The sequence below is a fragment of the Trachinotus anak genome, unplaced genomic scaffold, assembly GCF_046630095.1.
Source record: "Trachinotus anak isolate AG129_WGS33_773 ecotype Australia unplaced genomic scaffold, CSIRO_AGI_Tana_v1 ptg000039l, whole genome shotgun sequence".
Taxonomy (NCBI): domain Eukaryota; kingdom Metazoa; phylum Chordata; class Actinopteri; order Carangiformes; family Carangidae; genus Trachinotus; species Trachinotus anak.
In genome coordinates, this window is record NW_027273890.1 from 1280132 (window position 1) to 1306353 (window position 26222).

The following is a 26222-nucleotide window of genomic DNA, read 5'->3' on the forward strand; positions in this document are numbered from 1 at the left end:
ACTGGCAACACAACATTCATAAATACATTAATTACAGCTTATAAACTCTTTATAAATGTTGCTTTATCAGAAAGTGGCACCAACTGCCGTGTAAAATCTACAAACACACATACACACACACACACACACACACACATGGCTGAACCCGCCGACATGTTTCCCATGGAACAGAACAATGCAGCCGTTGTTGTTATTTTCAGGAGGTTTGTAATTGTTAGCAGCCGAGTGCTTCAGTGTTTCTGCTTCATTCCTCATTGGTAGTCAAACACCTGGAAACAAAAACCTTTTCTCTCTGTGTGATTCTCTCAGCTGGAGCTTTACCTCCACACACAGACTGTCTCATGTTCAGTGCAGCGAACACTTCAGACCTGATGACTGAAGCAGGACTGAGGCAGGACTGACGGTTCAGGTCACGTCTTTCGTTTTACATACTGTGAGTGTAAAAGGTGAAAAACATGGAGGCAGTGTCAGTGACATTAACCATGTGTTTCTGAAAAGACAGTTTAATCAGTCTGTGATGACATGCAGGCGTCTTCACAGGTGAGCTCAGGTAAAACAAACAGTCCAAAAGAGAAGTGACGACAACGTTTCATGAGACCTTTAAAGAACCAGTTCAACATTTTGGAAAATACAAGAACCATCTCCCTCATGTCTGTGCGTTAAACATGAAGCTTCAGCCAGTAGCAGGTTAGCTTAGCTTAGCATAACAACTGGAAACAGGAGGTTACTGCTCTGTCCAGAGGTAACCAGCACCTACCAGCACCTGTGAAGCTCCGTGATTAACACGCTATACACAAAAAGACAACAGCTGAGTGTGTCCCCTTAATTAGACACGACCAGTTGTTTCAGTGACTAGTTTTGGACCGTTGGTCACTCCTGACTCTGGGAACTGGTGACCACCACTGTTACTATTTTTCCACATTTCATAGAGTAAATGATTAATCCAAAAATAAATAAATATAATCACTTCATTATAGGAAGAATTTGAATTCTGTGCAGTATTCCTTTAATCTGTGTCTGTGTCCCTCCTTCAGTGTAAAACACTGTAAGTCCTGGCTCTCTGTAAATGTGTGTGTGTGTGTGTGTGTGTGTGTGTGTGTGTTCCTCAGATGAAAACTAAGACAAACAGAACAGACTAACGTGTGGGCTTGTGGACAGAAACTGTTCAGTCATATCCGCCAATGATGCGTCACTGAGGAGTTTGTCAGTTCTGTCCTTACAGACACTTCCTGTCAGACTCATAATTAAAAGCACTTGTAGGCAGTAATAATGTTGGCCAAGCCGCCATGATGGAGGGAGGGCCGACACCAGGGAGCATTCCTCTGGTTACTGGATAAAAATATATCTTAGATTATATAATATACACAACATGATCCCTCCTGTGGCGAGGTCACCCAGGAAACAGTCTTTGTTGTAAAGCAGCCCCACTACAATCCTGCCAACATCATCACGCTGTCTGTTTACAGTGACGATGGTGGTGTTTACTATGGATCGAGCATTCAGTCATTAACCAAAGTGTTGGACAAATGTAAATGTTGACGTGATGATGGCGCCTGAGGAAAAGTCCATGATGTGACTGTAACACTCCAGGTTCTTTGTCAGAGATTTTAAGTCTGTATGAGATCTGTACTTTGTGTTTGCAGATGAGTTGAAGAATCTGAAGAGAAAGATTTGGATTGGTTCACCTGTAGCTCTGCTGTTGGGGTCCAGCCAAAACCTGTCTGAGATCAGTTTCATCTGAAACTGGTTATAATGATACCATAATGATTTTGTAAAACAGCTCTGTTTAGCTAGGCTGGCTGTCATAAGGTGTTTATATATAGTAACACGAATGGAAAGTCTGTTCTTGGATTAGCGTCTCTGTATTGCTCTGAATTCTTGCTATATATGCTGAATGTTGTGCTATCATCATTATAACCAAAGCATCTTGCTGCCATTGTGATGTTTCTGGCTCTGAGGAACATTTTTCCATCAGCTCTGCAGATATGAGCATGAGATTTGAGTTTGAATCTCTCACATCAGACGCCTGCCACCCCGAGCTTGGCCGACCTTTAAAAACCACTAAAACAGACATGGTGGTCTTATCTCAGGGGCTCTCTGGTGCTGGAATACAGTCTGTGCAAGTTCAACAAATATTAAATCAAAAACAACATCCCTCCCTTTGTCAGGGCTGCCTTCCAGTCTGCCTGCTCCAAGCCTCCCTGTCGCTTTGTCATCAAGCTGTTCAGCCAGATCAAAGCACATCAATCCATCCAGGAGATGCTCATAATAGTGAGGGACAAGCATATGCCATGCTAGGAAAATACTGGAATAAATCCAGACAGACTGGACGAGTTGAGGCGCAGGGGTAAAGCTGCATGAATCATTCAGAAAACATTCTGCAGTCGTTCGTTGTTCTGTTCGACCATCAGCAGGCCTGACATCATGTGCTCCAGTCTGTTTATCAGAGACCCACCACCAGGTTGGAAGAGTGACAAGAAACAGTTTTAATGTTCCTGCCTCTTTCCAATTCCTGTGCAGGTTTTATGTTTTCTACCTATTTCAAAGCCACTGAGTTTCATCATGGAAGAAGGATTGTGAAAAAAGGTGAAATATGAGAGTATTCTGCTGCAAATGAGGGGAAATGAAGCTTTTAAATCCAATTGGCAGAACTCTACAAAAAAACTCTGCATGAATTTGCTCCACTGCCACAAGCAAATACACAACAAGATATTTCTACAACTACTGGCCAGGTTACTATGTACTTTGGTATAAACATTTATTGGGATGGTCTCTAATGACTTTATTCCCATCTGTTAATTGCCACCATCAGACCAAAAGTTCTACATGACCAAAAATCTGGTTCATGCCAGAGTAGCTTGCGAGAAAAGGTCTGGCTTTGCATGCGTTTCCCATGAATATCCCGATGTATTCTGGCATTGTTGGTAAATATCTTCACCCTTCCGTCAGTACCTCCAGCAGGACACATTTTTTTTCAGTTGTATGCAAGAAAAATATAAATCCAACAAGCTGATTGTCATGGATCTTACTGAGCACATTCCTGCTGCTCCCAGAGGGTTTTTGATTTGCATCACCCACTGACCTTTTCTCTAGGACCTTCCTCATGTTCTTAGAGAGCCCCCCCACAGGTAGTGATAACTTCTGGTCACCACAAGTTCAAGTCTCCGAACATGGTCCTCTTGGATTAGTGTTCACAACCTTCCACAGGTTGCAGAGAAAGATTCTTCAGAGGTGGGAGTAGACTGCCGCTGGGTGATCTTCAGCTGACAGATTTGCTTCCTCACACCTGAGTGTTCAACAGATACAGCCAAAGATCTGATTTTTCCCCTGCTTATATGGGCCCTTGTTGGCTGCAGACTGAGCCAAAGAACAACCTTTCCCTACCCATATCCTCCAGCTCTTTCAGGGAGATCCCCAGGCGTTCTCAGACTCAGCAGGACAATCCCTCCAGGATGTTTGGGTTTGGGTCTGCTCCAAGAGCTCCTGATTGCTGGATGTGCTTGGAACAAACTCAGGGAGGCGTCCAGGAGACATCCTGATCAGATGTCCGAACCACCTCAACTGATTCCTTTCAACTTGAAGGAGCAGCAGCTCTAGTCTGAGTTCCTTCCAGATGTCTGAGCTCCACACCCTGATTCCTATGCTGAGCCCAGCCAACCTGCAGGAAGCTCATTTCATCTGCTTGCATCCATGATCTCATTCTTTCAGTTGCTAACTAAAACTCATGTGGGTTAGAAGAGATGTTTACGGGTAGATCCAGAGCTTCACATTCAGGCTCAGCTTTTCACTACGACTGCTGAGCAGCACATTATAGGTAACACTGCCCCAGTTGAATGTAAGCCTCACCTTACACTCACTAAAGAACAAAACCCAGAGATTCTTACTGGTCTTTTGTCAGTGTTTGCCCTAATATGTTCAGACGCCAGATGAACACTCAAACATGCTACTTGCTATGGACATAACTACCAAAGAGTCCAACAACAAAGCACCTCATCTGATTCAGACCAGGCAGGTGGTTTGTGCCAATCAACCTCCTCCAGACGTCTCTGTGCAGGAGGTGGGAGTGCTTAACTTTCCTCATTTTCAAAATAACCTTCTATGTTTTCTTGACCTGTGTTTTCTCCATCAGTCAAGACTCAGTGGGGCCATCGACAAACTGGCTAGATTTAAGCAGCACTACACAGATGTACAGATTTAACTGTTCCTCACTAGGAGTGATGACTCATATTCACAAAACATTTGGTTCAGAATATTAAACTTGAAAAACACAAAAGAAAAACGCTTGATCAATAGAAAATTGATCTGCAACTATTTTAATTATCAATTTATCATTTTGAGTCATTTCTAAGAAAGAATGTCAATGCTTTACAGTGTTTTCTTTGTCCTCTACAATTGTAAACCAACATCTTTGGGTTTTGGACCAGATTGGACAGAACCAGACACCTGAAGGCATCACACTGGATTCTTGGACATTTTCCAGTATTTCCTACTGACAAAACTGGAAATAATCAGCTGGTTAATCAATAATGAGTGGATAGTAAGAGGCGCAAGAGATTATAAACTCATTATGTTGGATCATTAACACACCTTGATGTCACATGCTGAGACCAGAGGGAGTATTTCTTCTCAACTACCAGAACCCACTCTTTCCAGCTGGTCTGGTGGTTTTAACTGGAAACCCTCCAGTCACCAGCCCGCCCCTCTCCAGCCTCAGCCCGTCAGCAGACACACAGATGAGCTCCAGAGGCTTGTGGTTGTCAGTGATCTGTGTGTCACTGACTCATTTCAGACCGTCTGGGACTGGAGGTCACACTGAGGGTTAAGTATATTTTTGGGGACTGGGATGGGTGTGGCAGAACATACAGAGCCTCTGTGGTTTCAATGCATCTCCCCATCATGTATTTAGAAGGACGGTTCCATCTCTGTGTTTAATTGCAAATCAGACACTAACCACACTTGACTTTTCAACACTCAGAAAACAACAACGTCTAAAACTGTCTTCTTGAAGTGCACATCCCTGTCAAAGGTGAGCTCATCAGAAGACACAAATTATAAGGGTTTGTTTGATGTAAAGTCAACCTAAAGAGAACATAAATGATAGTCTGGTCTAAAATACACTGAAAGTAAACCAGAGGTTTTCTAAACAAATCTTTAGGACATAGTAAGAAGGTGGACAAGATGCACGTCTTTCACAAACTCACCTTCTGGCAGGACGCAGAGAAGGTTTCGGCGTACGTTTAGTTCCCGCAGAGCTTTGAGTCTGCCAATGTGACGAGGAAGAGCCGTGATCTCGTTACAGCTGATGTCCTGCAGAGGCCGAGACAACAACGCAACATGTTCACAACTTCTAAAGCTTTAGGTTGCATTTCATTATATTTTACATAACAGCTGTCCTTCCTGACAGCACACAGTCTGCAGAGTGTCAAATCAACAGAACTAGCTTCAAACATTTCCTGATTCATTCATTCAGTCCGGTGCAGGGGTGAGTAAGAATATAATCTTCTGTTACAGCATTTGTAGTTTCACTACTGAAGTTTTTGATTTGCTGGTGAAAAGCTGTTCATCGAAACTGGACAACATTTTATTTATTATTTTAACTCTTCATTCAGTGACTTGGTTTTTAACAGATTCTAAAAGGTCATATTTCGAGGTGTCTACAGTGAAATCCTCTCACTAATGAAAGTGTTACTGCACTGGCTGATCAGCAGCTACGGCAGCTTGTTCACTTCTACCTTCAACATGGATTCATCTTTACAATCAGTAACACACAACCACACAAACAAACACTCAGACAGGTATGGTGGCCCAGATGGGTCGCCACAATGCAAAAGGCACAACACAAACACAAAAGCACAAACACGACAAACAGGGACACAGTAACAGGTGGTAAACAGTCAGTAAACAGTCTTACCAGCTCCATGAGGCTGTGCAGCTGTCTGATGGTCTCTGGCAGGCTCACCAGCTTGTTGTTGCTGGCGTTGAGGACTCTCAGAGGTAGACCACACAGACAGGCCGGCAGAGAGCCCAGCTGGTTACGACTGCAACACAAACACACACATCACTCACTCATTCACGAGGGATCAACAGCAAATACCATCATAAATCATTTGACTTTATTTATGACACTGTTACATTCAAAGAAAACTATTACACAGCCACTTTCACATCATCAGAGAAGCAGCGTCTAAGTCAGTGTTGATAAATGTGCACAAATGTCCCCTTTAAATAACCAACAAACACCTGAACCAGACAACACAACAAAACAAATCATCTCCAGTGAGTGTTTCAGACACAGACCAGCGGGCGGAGGCAGAATCAGCTCCTCCAAAGACCACATGAATATTTAACTCCACATTTTCCAGCGTAGCATGAAAGTTAAATGTGGAGAGGTGAACCGTGAACGCACAACACAGAGAGTGTGTTTGTTTAATGTTATTTGACTGCTGCTGGATCTGCACCACACAGGAGAACAGGTAGCTCACATCAGCACGTCCTCTTTCCTGTATGCTCAAAGATGTTCATGAATGACAAAACACACGTACACCTGATATGTTGAATATCAAAGAGGAAATATGAAAACACCTCTCAGATTTTTTTTTAAATCTGCTGTTTGGAAAAAGCTGAATTCTGGATGAGCTCCAGAAAGTTCACATACACAAAGAACCACCTGGATCCTGATCCTGTGGAGGAGCTAAAGATCTGTGTTTCCTGTTGGGCTCAGTGTTTGCTTCAGTGTTCCAAGTTTGAGGTGCAGCTGATGGACGAGCAGCTGTTTCAGTGAACACGCTGCCTCTCACCTTACACCAAGGTTTCTACAGCTCGTCTGAATCCAAATATGACACAGACATGAAACACAAATGTTATACTTTTAACCATTTCAGCAGCTGAATGTGTCAAAACTAAATCAGAAATTAATCTATAATCAAAGAAATCCAACATTTGAGTAGCCTGCAACCTGAATGCAGACGGACAGATCTGGAGGGAGCAGCGATGCCGTGTGAACACACACAAAACGCAGGCAGTGTGTTCCCAGCGTTACTCTCTGTCCTCAGGTTTGATATATGCATGATAAACACAGGAAGCAGGAGCTTTACACTGAACAGTAGCACTGTGTTTTATCTGAGTTTGTCAGATGTGAATCTAAAATAAAGTTAAAGCCTTTTTCCTGTTGACTCATCGTCTCAGCTCCTCACGCCCGACGCTTCCTCTGTCGGAGGTCACTTCTGCTTTGAGTGCAGTCTCACCTTAAGTTGCACTGACTGTAACTCTGCACTGTACAGCGACTCGTGGCTCTGAAGCCTCCAGGAAACCCAGTGACTCTGCTGATATCAACTAAAGAGTTTGTTATGGTCTGTTTGGAGGCTCTTTAACCTTCTGACCAGCCTCATGGATCCACCGTCTTTGATGGTCTGACTCCCTGCTGCAGAAAAACACCAGCCTCACTTTTACCACTTAATTACACTTTCACTTCTTTTCACCTTCACTGAATGTTGGACAGTAAATTCATTTCAATGGCCTGAGTCATTCTTCTTCACATTAAAGCTCCATGTTTTATCTTCTCCAGTGTTTTATCTGAAGTGTTGATCTCCATCAGAAGATATATCTGTGGTTTAAGAACCAAAAACCATCTCAGTGTAGTTTTACACTTCTCTCTCAGGCTTCTTTCTGGAGCTCTAGTAACAACAGGTCAGTCAGCCAATCAGAAGAGAGGCTCAGATCCTCTCTTCTGATTGGCTGACTGCTTTCTGAGTCATCCAATAAAAATGTATCAGATTTCAGGTAAACACTTAGAGGAACCAAATCCTGCAAGGTTGGATGGTAGGTCCAGGTGGGCGGGGCTTGGGGCGTAGCTGAGGGCGGTGACTGCTTTGTTGTGACATCACAAAGTTCCAGAAGTCCTGACGGCTGGTTTTAAGGCTCAGTTTCTGAATACAGGCTGTGTGCATTTCTCTGTGGACTGAGGCTTTGATCCTTTCACAGTATTAATATAGAACCTAGACCTGCTTTATAATCACAAACACGTTAGTATATTTTTCTTATTTAAGTCTGAAGCTCTTTGTGTGTATGAATAAATCTGTCTGAGAAAACAGTGTCTTTAATCTCTGAGCAGGAAAACAGAAACTTTACACACACTACACACATGTATTACACACAACACACACACGCACACATTTTTACCACAAGACTGTGAAACTCCCTCTGACTCAGCTCTGAAAATAACACTCAGGAAACATAACTGAGTTTATCCAGCTGTTCTCTCTCTCACACACACACACACACACACACACACACACACACACACACACACACACTCAGACAATGGAAAAAGTAATGTTACACTCTAATTCTTTTATGCTGGAAAAGCTTCAGAGATTCAACAAAGTATTTGATTGTTTGTGTAAACTGTGTGTGTGTGTGTGTGTGTGTGTGTGTGTATGTGTGTGTGTGTTTGCTCCCAGCAGCCACAGTGTGCAAGATGAAACACACAAAACAGCACAACTCTGGTTTAACTCTGTTAAATCAGTAACACACGTCTGTCTGGTTTGTGTTTGTGTTGTATTTTTTACATATTTGTGTTTTGCAGCTTAATGTTGTGGAGCAGCAGATTTTATTTCTACAGTACATTTCATCACAACTAAACTCAATGGGCTTCACACTGACCGACAAAATATAGAACTAGACAACACATGAGAAAACACACACAAAAACAACACAACCAAACCCTGACACACAACAAACATGTAACAGACTATAAACAATAAGTGCTCCTATACAGCTACATACACACACACACACACACACAGTAAGATGAACATGATCTCAGCCGTCCTACTTCTTCAGTCCTTCTGCTTTGTTGTTTATTTCCTACATTTCCCAGGAGGCTTTTCAACTATTTCTTGGAGTCGCACGTCTGATTCTTCAACATGTCGAAGCTCAAACGATAAAAAAACATGATCTGACACTTGTGTTTGTTTCACGTGTCGTTGTGAGGAAGGCTCCAACCAGCAGGTTACTACAACCAAGAGTTAGGTTCTGTTGCTAGGCGACGTCTAGTGGTCGTAGTAATGATGACAGGAGCAAAGGGAAAAGTGACGTAGTTTATAGAGCGACAGAGTCCACGTCAGGAGGAGGTTGGGGTGGATGGATGAATATGACCCAGGAGAGCGGTGTTCGATTCCCATGTGACAGGAGCAGTTCATGTTGTTTCTATTATCCATGACCGTTCACTGTTATTATTGTAACCATGACAACAGAGATCATCTGATGTTGAGGAAGAACTTATTTTAACCCAAATCACCATCTTTTCCCGAACCTAACCAAGACATGACTGTTATTACAGTCACCATGGCGACAATGAAATAAATCAAGATGAGTCAAAGATTAAACTTCTGTTTCACACCGACGGACTTTAAAGACACTAAATATAAACTTCAGGATCCTGGAGAGGAAGAGAGAACATCCTTCCTGTTCTCACAGGACAGTCTGTGTGTGTGTGTCTGTATCAGAGCTTAAAATATAAAATTCAATTCAATTCAATTCAATTTTATTTGTATAGCGCCAAATCATAATATACATTATCTCAAGGCACTTTACAGGGTAAGGTCAAGACCTTACTTTGTTACAGAGAAAAACCCAACAGTTCCCACAAAGAGCAGCGCTTGGCGACAGGGGGGAGGAAAAACTCCCTTTAACAGGAAGAAACCTCCAACAGAACCGGGCTCAGGGTGGGGGGGTCTGCCTCGACCGGTTGGGTTTAGGAGAGGATAAAAAGAGGGGGTGGGGGGAGGAGAGCGGAGAAAGAGAGAGAGAGAGACCAGGAGCAGCTGTGTAGGTAATGGTGTTATCAATAATAATGACAGATAACAGTGGTTAATAGTAATGATGAGTAGTGGTTATTAGTAATGCTATTAGCTTCCCTTTCTGTGGCGAGATGTAAACACGAGCTGTCTATAATGTTTAGGAATCTCTCTCTCTCTCACACACACACACACACACACACACACAGCTCTCCTGCAAGATCAGCATTAAAACACTAATTTACTCAGTAACAGTGCGTGTGTGTGTGTGTGTGTCAGATTTGTCACAGCTGATCAGCTGACTGATTATCAGGAGGAGATCTAACCCAATGAAGAGAAAAATGACTTTCTTCTTCTTTTTTAAAGAAATCAGAGACGTTTCTTTAAAACGTGGCTGATTTCAACCTTCTGCTCTTCACTTCCTCTCTCTTCTATTTAAAACATAGTGAAAAGGCAAAAATGTATTTTTAGGCCAAACATTGTTTTTAATTTTTTTTGTGAAGCACAGTGAAATGTGCCATGTTCCCATGTTCTTAAACCTAACATTATGTTCACAGCTGCAGCTGGTGATTGTTTTATTCATGGAGTTCTACTTAAAAGATCAATAAATTTGAGAAAATAGTAATAACAATAAATAAACCTCAAAAAACTTCATTTTTGATGTGAAGTTCAAACATGAATCTGACTAAAACAGAAGCTCTTCACACCGAAGAAGCTGGAACCAGAAAACAGGATCACCAGGACCCTCATTATTTCCCACAGTGCACGGTGATGTGTGCACGTGTCCCAGACCCACAGAGATTTAATCTACACTGATACAAACACTGAACTGGAACCAGTTTAACAATAACTCAGAATATAAGAATACAAGATAACATCAGATCCAGACACCTGGTCAGAACCGAGGATCAGGGTTCAGAGGTCATATAAAAGTGATCAGGTCTTTATTCTGATCCGCGTCACAGGAAGTTCCCTTCACCTGCAGACACCTGACCTTTAAACACGACGTGACAGACGCAGAACAGTGTGTGTGTGAAGGTCAGCACCAGAGGGGTGTGTTCATGAGTGTGTGTGTGCGTGTGTTTGTGTGTGTGTTGTTGAACGCCTGCTGTGTGTGCTGACACAAGCTTTGCAGCTCACCCTGCAGCAGCGCTGGAACATCACACACACACACACACACACACCTGCAGCTCAGACGGGCAGAACAGTGGAAGCGCTGCGACCATAAGCCGACGCACAATAACACAGTCTGCTCACATTAAAGGACAATGACACTGTTTTATTTTTGCTTTGTTTGCTCTGATTCAGTCTGATGCTGTGTTCAGACACACAGACACACACACACACAGCTCTGTTCTCAAAAACAAAGCCTCATTAAATGAAAATTATCTCTTCACTGTGACACTGTGGTCGAACTGATCAGTGACTGGGCTGAAATTAACGATTAGTTTCGTTATCGATTGGTCTGATGATTATTGTGGGCGGGGCCACATCGTTTACTTGTTATCTATCAGTCTGATTGCAGTAAAACATTACATCCATGACAACGTGGAAGCTTCCAGATCAGTGACTCTGAACAATACTTTGCTGAGAGAGTCTGACTCAGCAGATCTGGATCACAGAGCTACTTCCTGTCTGGTGACCACGGCAACAGATTACTCATAAAACTCACTGTTGAACTCCTGCACACGAGATCTGCATCAGTTTACACCGTTCTACAGACTCACACACACCCACACAGCTGCTCCATACCCAGAATGCAACAGCCTCTTAAGAAACACAATGTGTGTGTGTGTGTGTGTGTGTGTGTGTGTGTGTGTGTGTGTACCTGATGTTTAAGGAGGTGAGTGACTGCAGGCTGATGATGCTGTCTGGGATGGTCCTGATGCAGTTGTGATACAGGTTTAATGTTTCCAAGGCAACCAGGTTGCAGACCTCTGAGGGGACGTCAGCCAGTCGGTTCTTTGACAGATCTGAAAACAGAGGAAATGACATTTTTTTTAAACAAATACCTGATATTAGAAATACAGAGACTCCTGAGCCAAGGTTTTCTTCCTTCAGAGGATGATGACATATTTACTAAATCAGTCAACGTCCTGTAATAAATCATCCATCAATACCTCATGAAGGTGTGATGATCAGTCGGCCCCTCCCTCACTGAGATAAATCAGCTTCCTGTCACAGACCGGCCCCACGGCACAACTGTGGTCAGACTCAGGGAAGTGAGCGTTTGGTAGAGGGGCAGAGGTCACACGCTGAAGGCCAGGACTGATGACATCACATCCTGCCACAGCTCCTCAACAACAACATGAGCTGCAGTTATCAGCTGCAGCCAAATAAGGCTGAGAAATGTCAGGGCCAGTTACTGCTCATTGTTCTGCCCCTGCTGAGCTCAGACACCATCGCTTCATTTCCTCTGGAGGCAGCAGGCCCAGAGAAGCTGTGGGTGTTGTGTGTTTTTGTGTTAAGTGTTTATAGATTCACACTGTACAAGTAAAATACAACAATCAACACTGCATCACTCCTGGAAACACAACACTGAACGTGACCACATCATCCACATCGACGTTAACACTTTTACTCTGTGACTGAAAACACTAGATTCATCTTCATCTGTGGGTCCAGACCAGAACCAGGTCCAGGACGCATTCAGACTGGCTCAGCACGGAGAGAGGGACACTGCACTGGTTACAGAGCTAAGCTAACAGTCCAGCAGTGTTCCACTGTTTGTGCTAAGCTAAGCTAAGCTCAACACATCCTGGACTTCTCTCTGAGCTGGATGCACAGTGATGGAGCTGATATGAATTCAGCTTCTATTACACACATGCTGTACGTCAGTGATGAGAGTGGAGCTGTCAATCAATTATCCCCATCATGAATGAATCTGATGATTAACCCTCCCCCCGTCTGTGGGTCAGTCTGTAGCATCAGGTTCTCACAGAAATGATAACGACTGTGTCTCTGCTCCGACGCCAGCAGACGACCAAACTGTGAGCTCCACCCCCCCGACTACAACCTGCAGCGATGCTCCTGTCAGTAAACACTGAGGCTTGGTCCGTCAGTCATGGCTGCATCTGAGCATCAGCAGCAGAGGCAGTGTTGCATCATGGGTCATTCACAGGAAGTGCTATTTAAAACTATGTGGTTGAGAAACAATGAACCAGTCAGTCCTGCTTTCATCCTCCGAGCTAACAGCAGCAGCCTGACTCAAATGCTGGCTGCAAACACACGGCTATTAGTGGCAGAGTGTGTGTGTGTGTGTGTGTGTGTGTGTGTGTGTGGGAGACATAACTTCAATGATACACTGAAAGTTGTAATGTGGTGAATACTGCAGCGACTTTAATGAAAAGCTTTCATACTGCAAAACATTAGACACACACACACACACACACAGAAGGAGAGAGGCATTAAGGGCACATCGATCTCACAGACACACATCTGTCAGGTTACATTTGACTGTGTCGACACATGATGTCATGTGAGGTGACACAAGTAGTCACACAGGCCTGAGGTCATTTACACCATGAGAGACACACACACACACACACACATACACACACACACACACAACTGTCCTGGCCTGACTGACAGAGTGTGCAGTGTAATCACAGATATATGTAACTCATAAGTTTCCCGCCTGTTTCTTAATCACAATCGTAATATTAATTTATATGATTAATGATGATAATACTGTGGACTTCATTCAGCAGATGAAGGTTCGGCTGATTTCCTGTTGAATATATATATATATATATATATATATATATATATATATGATATCAATATATGATATCATCATGGGGTGTTAATAATATAATTATATTGCTGTAAATTACATCACTTTTTTATAATACACAACTGTATCATTGTTATTTATGTTTCATTTTTATTTTGAAATATTGCCTCTGGTGGGAAATATCACGATACATGATACTGTCGATATCCAGTATTATCGAACGTTGGCCTGACACCAGTTTACACATATCAACAGCAGCTGCTCCCAGTCTGTTAGGGATTCAAACCAGCAACCAACCAGCTCCTCTCACCTCCAGGATTCCTCCACAACTCAAAGCTGTGACGTGTTTCAGAGGACGCAAGCTGAGTCAGCGTGGGAGCTGAAGGCTGGATTCCCTTCAGTCAACCTGTTCCAACCTGCAGCGTCAGTCAGCAGACGGAGAGCGAGCGGCGTCTCGAGGCTTCAGCCTCTGCTGCTCCTGATTCTCAGCTGATAAAGACGAGCATGAAGGTGCTGCTGCCTGCAGAGGTGGTGGCATGACCGGTCAGCCTCCATGTTAACAAGGCGCTCTGCTACAGACCGCACAGTATTCAAAGTATTACAGTATTGTACAGTGCTGTACTACAGTAGTGAGCAGAACCTTACAGAAGATTTCATGTTTTAGAGGAACTTCCTCAGGGGCCTGTTGCACAAAATACCTTAAGTTTTCTACTTAAATGTGGTACTAAAGGTTTAACTTGTTACTTAAGTTACTTAAGGGTGTTGCACAGAATCTCTTAAAGGTTAAGGAAAAAAGTTAATGCATTTGCAACAGTGAAACAGATTTTACAGTTGAACTGCATCACTCAGTGTCTCCCGGACCTGGGACACATTCTTCACTAGTTTTATCCCCATGAACTCAGTCGTGCTGTGGGTAAGAGTCACTCAGGTGTTTTGTGCAACAGTTTAACTGACTTTAAGTGATTAGTATAAGATGAAGATGAAACCTTAAATAACATGAAGGGTGAAACTTAAGGGTGTTTTGTGCAGTTGTTTTTCAGGAAATTCTTATCTTCAGGTGTTTTGTGCAAGTCTACTGCCAAGTCAACAGAAAATAAATCCTGGAAACTTTTTAAGGCCACAACTAACAATTATTTTCTCAAACCACTGTTTTTCCAGCTCCATGTATCTTGTGAACGACCGGCCTGACATCCTCTGCCACCTTCACTATCGTGTTTCAGGCTTTCGTTGACATGGTCACATTTTATTTGACTGACTCCTCTGAAGTTAAAGTGCTCTGTATGTGAAGCCCTTTAAACAGTCTCCATCCGGAGCAGTCGCTGCTTTCATTTCATTCATTATTCTCACATGAGCACTGTTAGTTAATCAGACTGATTTCCAGCTGCAGGAAGACGAGCTGAGTCGAGCTCATCCTCTGTGTGAGGGACAAGTAGCAGAAAGTCTTGATGCAGTAAATACAAACACACAAACACACACCACACCCTGTGAAGCAGGAGTGGAGCTTCCTGTGTTAATAACAGCACTCTCCGTCTCTTATGAAACAGGAAGTGATCTCGTCGGGGTCATGAGGGGGGGTCAGTGTGTTGTGACCTTTCACTTCTAGAACAGGAAAGAGAAGAAAAACGCTGAGGAAGTTTCCTTCACCCAAAACTTGAATCAGCATCATTCAGACAAAAACACCTCTGCAGTAAAGTAATATACAAGATGATGACATCATATACGAGTGTGTGGAGGGAGAGACGTGTGACTGCTGAGCCTCTCTTCTGATTGGCTGACTGTTTTCTCAGTCAGCCAATCAAAATATAGCAGATTTCAGGTAAACACTCAGAGAAACCAAATCCTGCAAGGATGGATGGTAGGTCCAGGTGGGCGGGGCTTAGGGCGTGGCTGAGAGTGGTGACTGCTTTGTTGTGACATCACAAAGTTCCAGAAGTCCTGACAGCTGGTTTTAAGGCTCAGTGTCTGAATACAGGCTGTGTGCATTTCTCTGTGGACTGAGGCTTTGATACTTTCACAGTATTAATATAGAACCTAGACCTGCTTTAGAATCACAAACACATGGACATCTACCTTTAGACTGTTTAATTTTGCATTAAACACATAATCTTTTGATGCTCTGTCATACAGACGTTCATCAGTAACTAGCACTGGACCCCAGTGACACGAGCTGTTTGATATTCTAGTTCATCTGTGAAGCAGGAGACTGTTTGTTGTGTCTGTTGTATGATGAGATCGTGACACTATCGTCCTGGACTTTTACCTGCTGCTCCCTATACCACTGATTTGACCTTGTGACCTCTGTGGTCCTGAATCAAAGACTGACATTAAACCAGGATCCGGTTACGAGGACCTGGAGATGCTGTTTCTATAACAGCAGAAATCCTGAGAGCAGAAGTCGCCTGTGGGTATAAACAGTTTATTGACGTGTATAAAGACAACATGTGAGCGTTGATGTGAACTGTGTGACCTACAGACTGTTATCGTACAAAGACTCGTACTGTACAAACACTCAGACACAGAGCAGGAATGTGGAGGCCGAGCAGCTGAGACACAAGAATGTTTCCTGCCCACTGATTAACACAGAGCTCTGTCATCTAACAACACGACGGCACGACCACGAGGAGGGAGGGGGCGCGGAAGGAAGGGAGGGAGGAAGGGAAGGGAAGACATAAAGAATGACAAAGTTCACATTAAAATAATGTGTTTAGTCACTTTGTATTTCATCAGTGTGTGTGTGTGTGTGTCTGTGTGTGTGTGTGTGTGTGTGGGTCAGGACAGGTCAGCCCAGGATCAAATGAACAACCCTACGACTGACGGCCGACCTGCTACATGTGTTGTCACACTGATGAAGATGTTTTCTGGGCTCCTTTGTGTTTTGTGTGTCTGCATGTGTTGAGCCCTCAGGGCCACCGTACATACATGTGGTGGGTGTGGTTCTCGTTCAGGCCATCATCTACTCCCTGAAGTGATCAAGACACAAAACGCTTCATCACTCATCAGTAAAACCTGGATTGAACATGAATCTGATCTTTCTCACTGCAACCAGTAGAATTGAGGGTTTTTTGAATGGAGTATGGTCTGCACATTATTCTACACCTCTGTGAGTCATTACACCTGTCATGAGGTGAACTGATAAACATGAATTACACAAACTACATTTAAAAAAGGCTGTAGTGAAAAACCCAAGGCTGTAAAGGTCTGTTCCTGCCAGAGAAGTGTTTGGAGGTGAGAGTGTTTGTTGTATTATCTGAGTCTTTATGATTCTTCTTCCTTGTGTTGTGCAGTTGTGTTGTTTCTGTTTTGCTGATTGTGTTATTGTGTGTGTTTCATGTTCTCAGGTCTTTTCTGGAAAAGAAAAATCTAAAATCTAAATTCTGCAAACTCAGGTCGTCTGGTTGTGTCTGCCTGAAATAAGTATATACTGCGTGTGTGTGTGTTGCAGCTGCATCCTCTGGTTGTGCAGGAAAAGGCGAGACTCCAGTAATGACAGGCTTTACACCACACACACACACACACACACACACACACACACACACACACACACACACACACACACACACACACACACACACACACACAACTGGACAGTTAGCAGAGTCTCACCCTCAGTGCAGAGCAGAAACCAAAAAAAAAAACAGAAGTGTTAAAACCTGGTGATGCCTTAGGTTCATCTTCATCATCATTATCATCATGAGAGCAAATTGTATCTAATGTGTTAAAGCAGGAAAAGATATAAATTGGAAATCAGCTGATGATTATTAATTTGTGAGGAGTGAAGGAGGGGGTAAGATTAAATAAACTTCTGCTTCTTCTTATTCCTAAACTATTCACATGAACATCTGCAGAAAACACCACGAGAGAGAGAGAGAGAGAGAGAGAGAGAGAGAGAGAGAGAGAGAGAGAGAATAATAAGGAGAGGAAATGAAGAGTCAGGGATTATACAGCTAAGCAAAGAGTAAACACTGTAGTGGCTCTGTGGTTACTGCTACACACACACACACACAGTGCAGGTGTGAGGTCACGTTCTGAGCTGTGCACACGCTCAGTGAAGACATGAGTCGAGTGAATCTGTCGTCAAGTTTTTACCATTCAAAGGTTTTAAGGAAAAAACACACATGGTGGTTTTTCAGTGATGGTGCAGAGTGTCAGACTCACTGAGCTGAGCTGCACAGTGACAGGGTGTGTGTTACAGTGTGTGTGTGTGTGTGTGTGTGTGTGTGTGTGTGTGTGAGTGTGTGTGTGTGTGTGTGTGTGTGAGTGTGTGTGTGTGTATGTGTGTGTGACAGAGGAGGGGGCTCTCTTGGCTGCATCCTCACCACTTGCTGACTACAAAGGAAGCAGCCTCCTCTCAGGTGGGTGGAGTCCAGGAACCCACCGCTGTGTGCTGATGATGAGGATGATGAAGATGATGAAAACCTGCTTTGTGTGAATTTAGTAAAATAACTGCAACATCAAGAAACAACTACAGCTGCAACCAGTCTCAGTCAAACTGCTGCCACTTCACTCAGTCAGACGAAGAGAGAGAGAGGAGGAGGATGATAGGAGCTGAAGTCGCCATGACGACCATGTGAGACTTTCTGCATGGATGCAGAGTCACACGTCTGTGCAAACATGCATGTGTGTGATGCATCAGCTGCTGCACAAATGTGTGTGTGTGTGTTTCATATTTATCTTGGGGCAAAAAATGCAGTTCGTCCAAGTGTTTCCATTTCTAAACATAGATCCACTGTGTGTGTGTGTGTGTGTGTGTGTGTGTGTGTGTGTGTGTAGGCATGGCTGGTCCTCCCACAAGAATTCTACATGACCTATTTCTCGACCCATGTCCATCTGCCACAACCTCACACACACACATTCACAAAAAAAACATACAACCAACAGCAGTTTTGCTTTATAAGGTCTGTTTATGGGAGGAAAACACACACACACACACACATACACCAAATTGTTTTCCTGTGCTACTGGAACATTCCTGCTCCTCCAGGACATTTGTTTGAGTCAGAAACTGGTCTCAGGTCCACTTTGTGTCTCTGCTACAGGCTGTGACTCGACTGTTTTTACATGTGGACAGTGTGTGTGTGTGTGTGTGTGTGTGTGTGTGTGTGTGTGTGTGTGTGTAGGTGATGTATCCACGGTGACTAACTGCGAGGTCACCGGCAGAGAAGACTTTCTAGACCAATCAGAGCAGACACTGAAGAGGTTCAGTCCTGGCTCATTCCTGTGATGACAGCAGCTGCAGGTCTGTCTCTGCGGGACACCGTGTCCACACTGTGCACGCTGACGCTCTCAAACATCAGGAAGCTAATTATTAGGTTGTCATGCTAACACACAGGTAATGGTCAGTGAAGGGAGTGTAAAACCCTGAAGTGTTTAAAAGCCACAGTTTGCACAGAAAACTCTTCTCTGTGTAGCTCAGTGACATTATCACCGACCTGCACCCATGACCCCGCCCCTGACCGCGCCCCTGACTCCGCCCACACTCCAGAACCTGCCTGAGCATAAGTCCTGATATGGGACCTTTAACTGGTTGTAAAACCTTGGATCTTTTTCACCCTGACAACAGAAAAATTCCCTTCATGTCAAAGTGGATACAGGTAGGATATTGGTAGAGTACTGACGGACAGACGGAGGGACACTCTGCTGCCCTGTTGTCGTCCACAGGAAGAAAACTACAGAAAACCTTCCAAATCCTTTCAAAAGCAAACCACAACTTGGCCCCCCCCCGGCCTGTTTCCCTCGCTCCATTTGTCTCTGAACCTCCATGTTTTGTTCTCCAGTACGACCGACGTGAACCGACGGTTACATAACAGAGAGCGAGTAGTTGGAGTGAACATCCACCCACAAACTCTTTCTGCCTGACTCGGAGAGCAGTGAACACACAACCACAGCTGAGGGTCTCATTCCCTTCCTGGACTAAACAAACACAAAGGAAACAATCTGTGTGTTTGTTTTGTTGTTCTGTAATTTACTGGTGACACAGTCCTGCGTCCTCCTGCTGCTTCCTCGCTCGTCCCACTTTCTGCCTCCTTGGAAGGAAAAGTAGGACGAGGGGAGAACACCCACAAAGATCAGTCTGGTCCTTTATCATCTCCACACACACACACACACACACACACACACACACACACACACACACACACACACACACACACACACACACACACAGGATGTAGGAATGATCTCAGCAGTGCGGTCACTTTCAGGCAGCAGCGCCCTGTGGAGTGTGGAGCAGTGTTTTTATGTGTGGGTCCCTATGTGTGAGGACACATCTGTAACCTGGTGCCTACATTACCCACAATGCAAGATCGAAATGTGTTGAAGTGCACATTTTGACTGACAACACACTGGACAACTACGATGAGATGGTGTCAGTGGCTGATCCCTGATCCCTGCTGGGTAACAGACGTCCATCAAACACATCACCCTGTTCCCACTTTTTTATTTATTCATTCAGTTATTTTATCTGAAAACTCCGGTGAGCTGTGGATGTGGAGAAAATGCTGGAGGAAAGAACAGCTCTTCAGACTGAAGTGTCATCTCACACTTTTTCCCTTTTCTGGAAATAGCTTTGTACGGTGGCCCAGACGGGTCAACACAAATCCACAACACTAATACAAAAGCCACAACACACGCAAATTAAGCCACAGCAGAACTGAGCAGTGGTAATATTGGTCCAGGTCATTGGGGCACGATTAGTGCTGGCAGACTGGCTTTTGCCTTCATTGGTGCTTTTGTATTTGTCTTGTTGCTTTTGTATTTGTGTTGTGTTGACCTGTCTGGGCCACCATAGTTCTGTAATCATCATGTCTCCTTCACACCCTCTCGTCTCCTTAAGTCATCAAGGTGAAACTCAGACATGAACGTGCAGAGTGAATAAATAACTCAACAGATTAATGATTAGACAGGAAACTGGACTCTGTCTCCATCCATCACCTCATCAGGATTTACAATCACTGACCTTTAACCCTGCTGGTGATCATGAAACTGAACACTGCACCACTGCTGTCCCTTGTTACACATCACTGAGCTACATTAATAAATGATGGAAGAGTTGAGGGTTTGTCTTGTTTTTTTCTGGTCGACTCATAAACTGTGTGTGTGTGTGTGTGTGTGTGTGTGTGTGTGTGTGTGTGTGTGTGTGTGTGTGTGTGTGTGTTGAGGAAAATCAGTACAGCAGCGCCTCACATCCCATCTGTAAATTCCCAGAGATCCCAAATATAAAAATCCAGGACATTTCCATTAAAGTAAAAAAAATCCATATTGCTGGAAAATCATCTCTCAGTAAAACTCACTCACTAACTTTTACCAGCTAACCCTGACGAACACATGAATATCACAGAATCAAGGATCTTATATAAGCTTATAATAAGCTGTTTTCATTATTAGCCCGAAGTAATCAAGTCGTCCTCTTACAGGGTTGATTTTTGGTCCTTTCATAATTGACAAAAAGAATTTAAAACAGTTGTGGCCTTACTGCAGCTGTCATATACTGAGTCTGCACAGCACAACTTCCTGTGTAGGCTGCTGTTTTAGAGCAGCGAAGAAGAGTCTATTTAAAGTCGGGCTGAACGATATGCAAAGAAAAAAAACCCTGAGATATGAGTCATGAATCCAGTCGTCATGGTCATTTTTATGTTTAACTTTCACTGAAAAAAAATCTGAAATGTGATTATTGTTGGAACAAACCTGTTCCTTTACATGTGGAGAATAAGTTTTCTAACCACACTTTTTCATTTATCGTTTGCAGTGACAAAAAAAAACTGCAGCTCCTGTGATTTGGATATTACACTTGGCCACACTGTGATTTCAATAATATTTAGATTAATTGTTTGGCCCTAATTTCCAGGAAAACTGCTGTTTTATCTGGATGTGAAACTATAAAGTTGATTAATTAATTATGAGGTGTCAGTACCAGAGCAACGCTAACGCTCTGATCCAGTCAGATCCACCTGGTCCCAGTCTAACCTGGTCCCGGGTCAGGTGACGGCTCCCCCGTCTGAAGACCTGATGTGTGAAGACACTGTTTACACAGACTGTCGGAGCTGCTGTCTGACTGATCGACTGTATCAGCTGGATCAACTGCTTTCCAGCTGGCACTCACACAAAGGCTGTGTGTGTGTGTGTGTGTGTGACCCAGTGACCAGCAGACAGTCATGGATTAGTAGTACAGTGGATTTGAGGGGCTGGGGTGATTATTATTGTGGGAGGTGGAGGGTGGGGGTAAATATTGATCTCTATTTAATTCCAGATGCACATTCAGTGCTTGTCCACTGGCAGCTAACGTTGGGGTGCAGACACTTTATTTTATAATTATCTGACTCCCAGTAAACATGCAGGTTTCTTATTTTGATGCAAATTTGATTAATAAAATCACATAAAGATTTTTACAGGTAAATGTTCCACATGTATCCAAGACGCAGCAGCAGAGGAGGATCACCTCTGTTCTGAGGCTGAACATGACGTGTGATAAACAGAACCCAGAAATGTAAAGATGACAAAGGAAGAAAAACTAAAGGAACTGGAATTAAATCAAACAAGAGCAGAAAAAAACAGAGAATCAGTCAGTGATGTAAAAGTGAAGACGAAGTGATGAAGAGACAGAAAGAGAGGAAGAGAGTGAGAGAGGAGGGAAAACGTCAGGTTAAAAAAAAAGATTAAAAAAAACAAACCTAGAGGAAAAAGGGGAAGAGAGCTGGCAGAGAGGCTAACAGGATTAGAGAGGGGGAGTTTCCTCAAACTGGCAACCCACCAGGCAGACTGTCAACACACACCACCCTGCTGCAGACAAACACACACACACACACACACACACACACACACACACACACTATCATCATCAAATACAACTACCCCACAGACCCCCACCACTGACCTACATCTTTCTCTAATGTCAGCATATCACTAAACTGCGTGTGTGTGTGGGTACTACCAGGGCTTCAGGGGATGGCATGCTCACAAAACGCCTCCGACCCCCTAACACACACACACACACACACACACACACACACACACACACACACACCATCAGATGAACACACACATGATAACATGTGATCCCTGACAGTGTGTTGGACCTGGTCCCGGTCCAGGACTACATGATGCTCCTGCCTCACCTGACACTAAGACCAGGTCCCTGACAGCTGAGTGGCTGAGCTGCATATGACATCACTGCAGCTCAGTATCACCTAGGAGATGCTTCTTCAGGAGCTGTTGGAAGAATGGCCGTCTCTACATGTGTTGTTGTTGTGTTACCACCAACAACTGCAGAAATGAAAGTGTGTTCAGAGAGAGAGAGCGACCAAAGAGCGAGTGTGTCAAGTGTCGTTCTTTCTCTTTCTCAGACACACACACACATACTTGTACTTCTATCTTTGTGAGGACACTCATTGACATAATGCATTCCCTAGCCCCTTACCCTAACCTTAACCATCACAACTGAGAGCCTAACCCTAACCCTGACCCTGACCTTAACCTAAACCTAATTCTAACCATAACTCTAAAACCAAGTCTTAACCCTCAACATGTGATTTGAAGGTGTCTCAAAAAGTGAGGACCGGCCAAAATGTCCTCACTTTCCCAAAATGTCCTCACTCTGTTAGTAAAATACTTTTTTTGGTCCTTACTGTGTAGCAAGTACAAGTGTACACACACACACACACACACACACACACACACACACACACACACACACACACACACACACACACACACACCACAGCCACCGTAAACAGCACACCAGTGGGATTTAGAGTCACACCTGAGCAGGTGATGCTGGCAGACTCTGAGCTCTTCATCTGTCTGCTGGGGATTTATTTTACTTTATGTGCGTGTGTACAACTCTGTGTGTGTGTGTGTGTGTGTGTGTGTGTGTATGTGAACATTTATCTATGTATGCTGGCATGTGCTTCATGGTGAATTAGGATAAGCCTGAAGGAGGGGGGTATAGAAAGAGTGTGTGTGTGTGTGTGTGTGTGTGTGTGTGTGGCCTACATTTGGAGGGCTGAGAGACTGTTCCTGTTTATTTATTCAGAGGGGTTGGGCTCGTGTCAGGACAGACTCACACTGTACATCTGATCATCTCATCAGCGTCGCCTTTGTCCCGTCAACAGCCCAACACCCAAAGATTTTCTGCTGTCGAGTCGTCAGAGCGCACAAACAATGTGTCTGATGTCAGATGAGGAGCAATAATTACAGGATGACTGGAGCTGAAGAGGAGGACATCTCAAAAGGTTTTTGTCTGGGACAAGAAAACCTGGATCTATATCAGAGAATCTATTTAGAAATATTCATGTTTGAGCTGACATTTGCTAATTAGCTCCACATACTGAAGGTCTGCAAGCACCAGACAAACTGAACCTGGTCCTGCTGCAGATGAGAGAGGAAGAATCAGAGGATCAGCATCAGGATTCATCCTGTGGGGACCATGAGTGTCTTTCCTGGCGGACAGATGCCCACCCACAGTGGAAGTGCTGCAGTTTACGTCATCACACAGAGACGTGTGTTTGTGTGCAGTCTGCAGCAGGTGACACAACTTCTCACCCGAGCTCCCAGTGGCTGAGCGACACACATCACATGTGATGTAATGTGTGACATCATGTGTAAACCACGTGTCAGTGTCAGGTATCAGAGGAGACCACGTCCTGCTGGGCTCAGGGCTCAGGTGTCCCAGAGAACAAAGCTCTTCCCTGAACCCCGGCTGTTGGTTGGACTTTCACGCACACACATTAAAGAGGTCACAGTGCTGTCGGCTGCAGGAGGAGGAAGTTGGGCTTTACATTATTCATATAATTAGTCTTTGACTCTTAGGACAGTGATTATTCTCCTGCTCTCTGATTAACACCACCGGCATCTCGCTGCTGCCGCTGTTGGCTTCTTCTCTCTGTTAAAGTCTGTTCAGGTCGATCACATCTGGGACCATGATGATCAGGTTCGTGTAGGTTTTCCACTGGTTCCTTCATGGAGACACAAAACTGGTTCCATCTGTCTCCACAGTCCAACCACTGATTAAACATGGATTACTATGCAACTTTACACAGATGTACATGGTTCCCAGAGGAGGAATCCTGCTGGATTTGGTGACACACTGATTCTTCTTCTCGTGACAACATGAGGTTTACGATTTAATCGACAACTGAGTGAGTGTGAGAATGAGGAAGTTGAAATGTGCTTGAACAGATGCAGCCATTCACCAAGTACCTGCACAAACGTCTCATGTAACAGCAGGTGTGAAACAGAAACGATGTCAACTGCAGCAGTGCTTTACGGCGAGGGGGGGGGGGCTTGGTTTCCCTGACAGGAAACGATCCAAACTGCTGCCTCCTGAAAACAATGAGGTGGGGAGCGGTCACTTCCTGCCTCTCCAGCAGCTCTGCCGTCACTGCTCCACCTCAGAAACACAGCAGCACCCGTCTTCAGCTCCTAACAGAAACACAACCCCTCCCTCAGAAATCAGTCTGGACGGAGCCGCTGTGACGTCACTACAGCCGCGTGTCATCATCATCAATCATCCCAACTCCCGTCAGCTTCACCACATGTTTGCTAAGCAGCGACGTGGTGAATTCACGGCTGCAACACAATGAAAAATCCTGACAGGAGATCCTAAAGCACCAGGTCAGACAAACGATATCCCGACTGACACTGGATCTGAGGCTCGATGTAGCAGGAACAAACAGCTGTGACACGGATCAGTCAGATCTGGTGTTTGTGTAACTGCGACTGCAGCTCGACCAACACAGGATCTTTGAGGCTGACACCAATATTGACACTTGAGAATTTAAAAATCAGGTATTGGCTTTTCTGCCAATATTAATCTTCTTTATTTCAAATTATGGCTCAGCAGATTCTGGATTTTTGAAGAAAAGTCAATTCAATTTTTAATTTTTAAGGCAGAATAAATAAAAAAATCAGGTTATGATTTATCAGCCAATATAACAACTGTGACCAGGAAATCAATCACACAGGTAAAACCGGACGCAGCTCACCTGAGAACCAGTGACATCACGTTACAGCAGCTGTGAGCATTAATCCAGGTGACAGGAGTCCACCTGAGAGGAACCTAACCATCTCATTAACCCCCCCCCCAGTCTCTGTGGACACCAACGTCCAGTAACAGACAGAGGTTTAAGGTGCGGAGTAAGGTAGGGTTCATGTTAAAACACGAGGTTAAAGGTCAGGCTCTTTCTCTTTCCCAGCTGTCATTATGTTCAGGTGTGGCGGGAACACAGAGCGGATAGACCCTCCTCTAACCCAACACCACTCTGAATTCCTGGGAATCCACAGCTTCCTGTGTGTGTGTGTGTGTGTGTGTGTGTGTGTGTGTGTGTGTGTGTGTGTGTGTGTGTGTGTGTAGTAAATGAAAGGGCAGTAAGGCAGTGAGGTGGAGGAAGTCAGGGTGGTGAACCCTGGGAGGTGCATCATGTATCCCTCCACAGTGGACTGATGGAGGTGAGGCGGTCGAGTGCTGATCGGCCTGAACACGTCTTTGACGAAAGATGAAGCCTAACGACACAGGACACAGAACACAGAACACAGAACACAGAACACAGCCGTAACACAGGCTCTATGTTCTTACTCCACACTGTCACTGGGTCACATGGCCCCTCATCACCACCCTGCTGCCCCAAATATTCATTAGAGCGCTAAATGTGGATTAATCCACCACTGAAAATAGTCCCCAACAAACACACGTTTCC

The 26222-nt window shown here is 44.2% G+C and overlaps 1 protein-coding gene across 5 annotated transcripts in view; it reads right to left on the minus strand.

Annotated features, from left to right (window-relative positions):
- lrch1 (leucine-rich repeats and calponin homology (CH) domain containing 1) overlaps positions 1-26222 on the minus strand; it is a 72761-nt gene that overhangs the window by 40488 nt on the left and 6051 nt on the right. For all 5 annotated transcript variants that reach the window (XM_071472487.1, XM_071472486.1, XM_071472484.1 and 2 more), the window contains exons 2-4: positions 11626-11770; positions 5912-6038; positions 5202-5307 (exon numbers count right to left, since the gene is read on the minus strand). In XM_071472487.1, coding sequence (XP_071328588.1) covers positions 5202-5307; positions 5912-6038; positions 11626-11770 — 378 coding nt within the window. The remainder of the gene's footprint in view (positions 1-5201; positions 5308-5911; positions 6039-11625; positions 11771-26222) is intronic.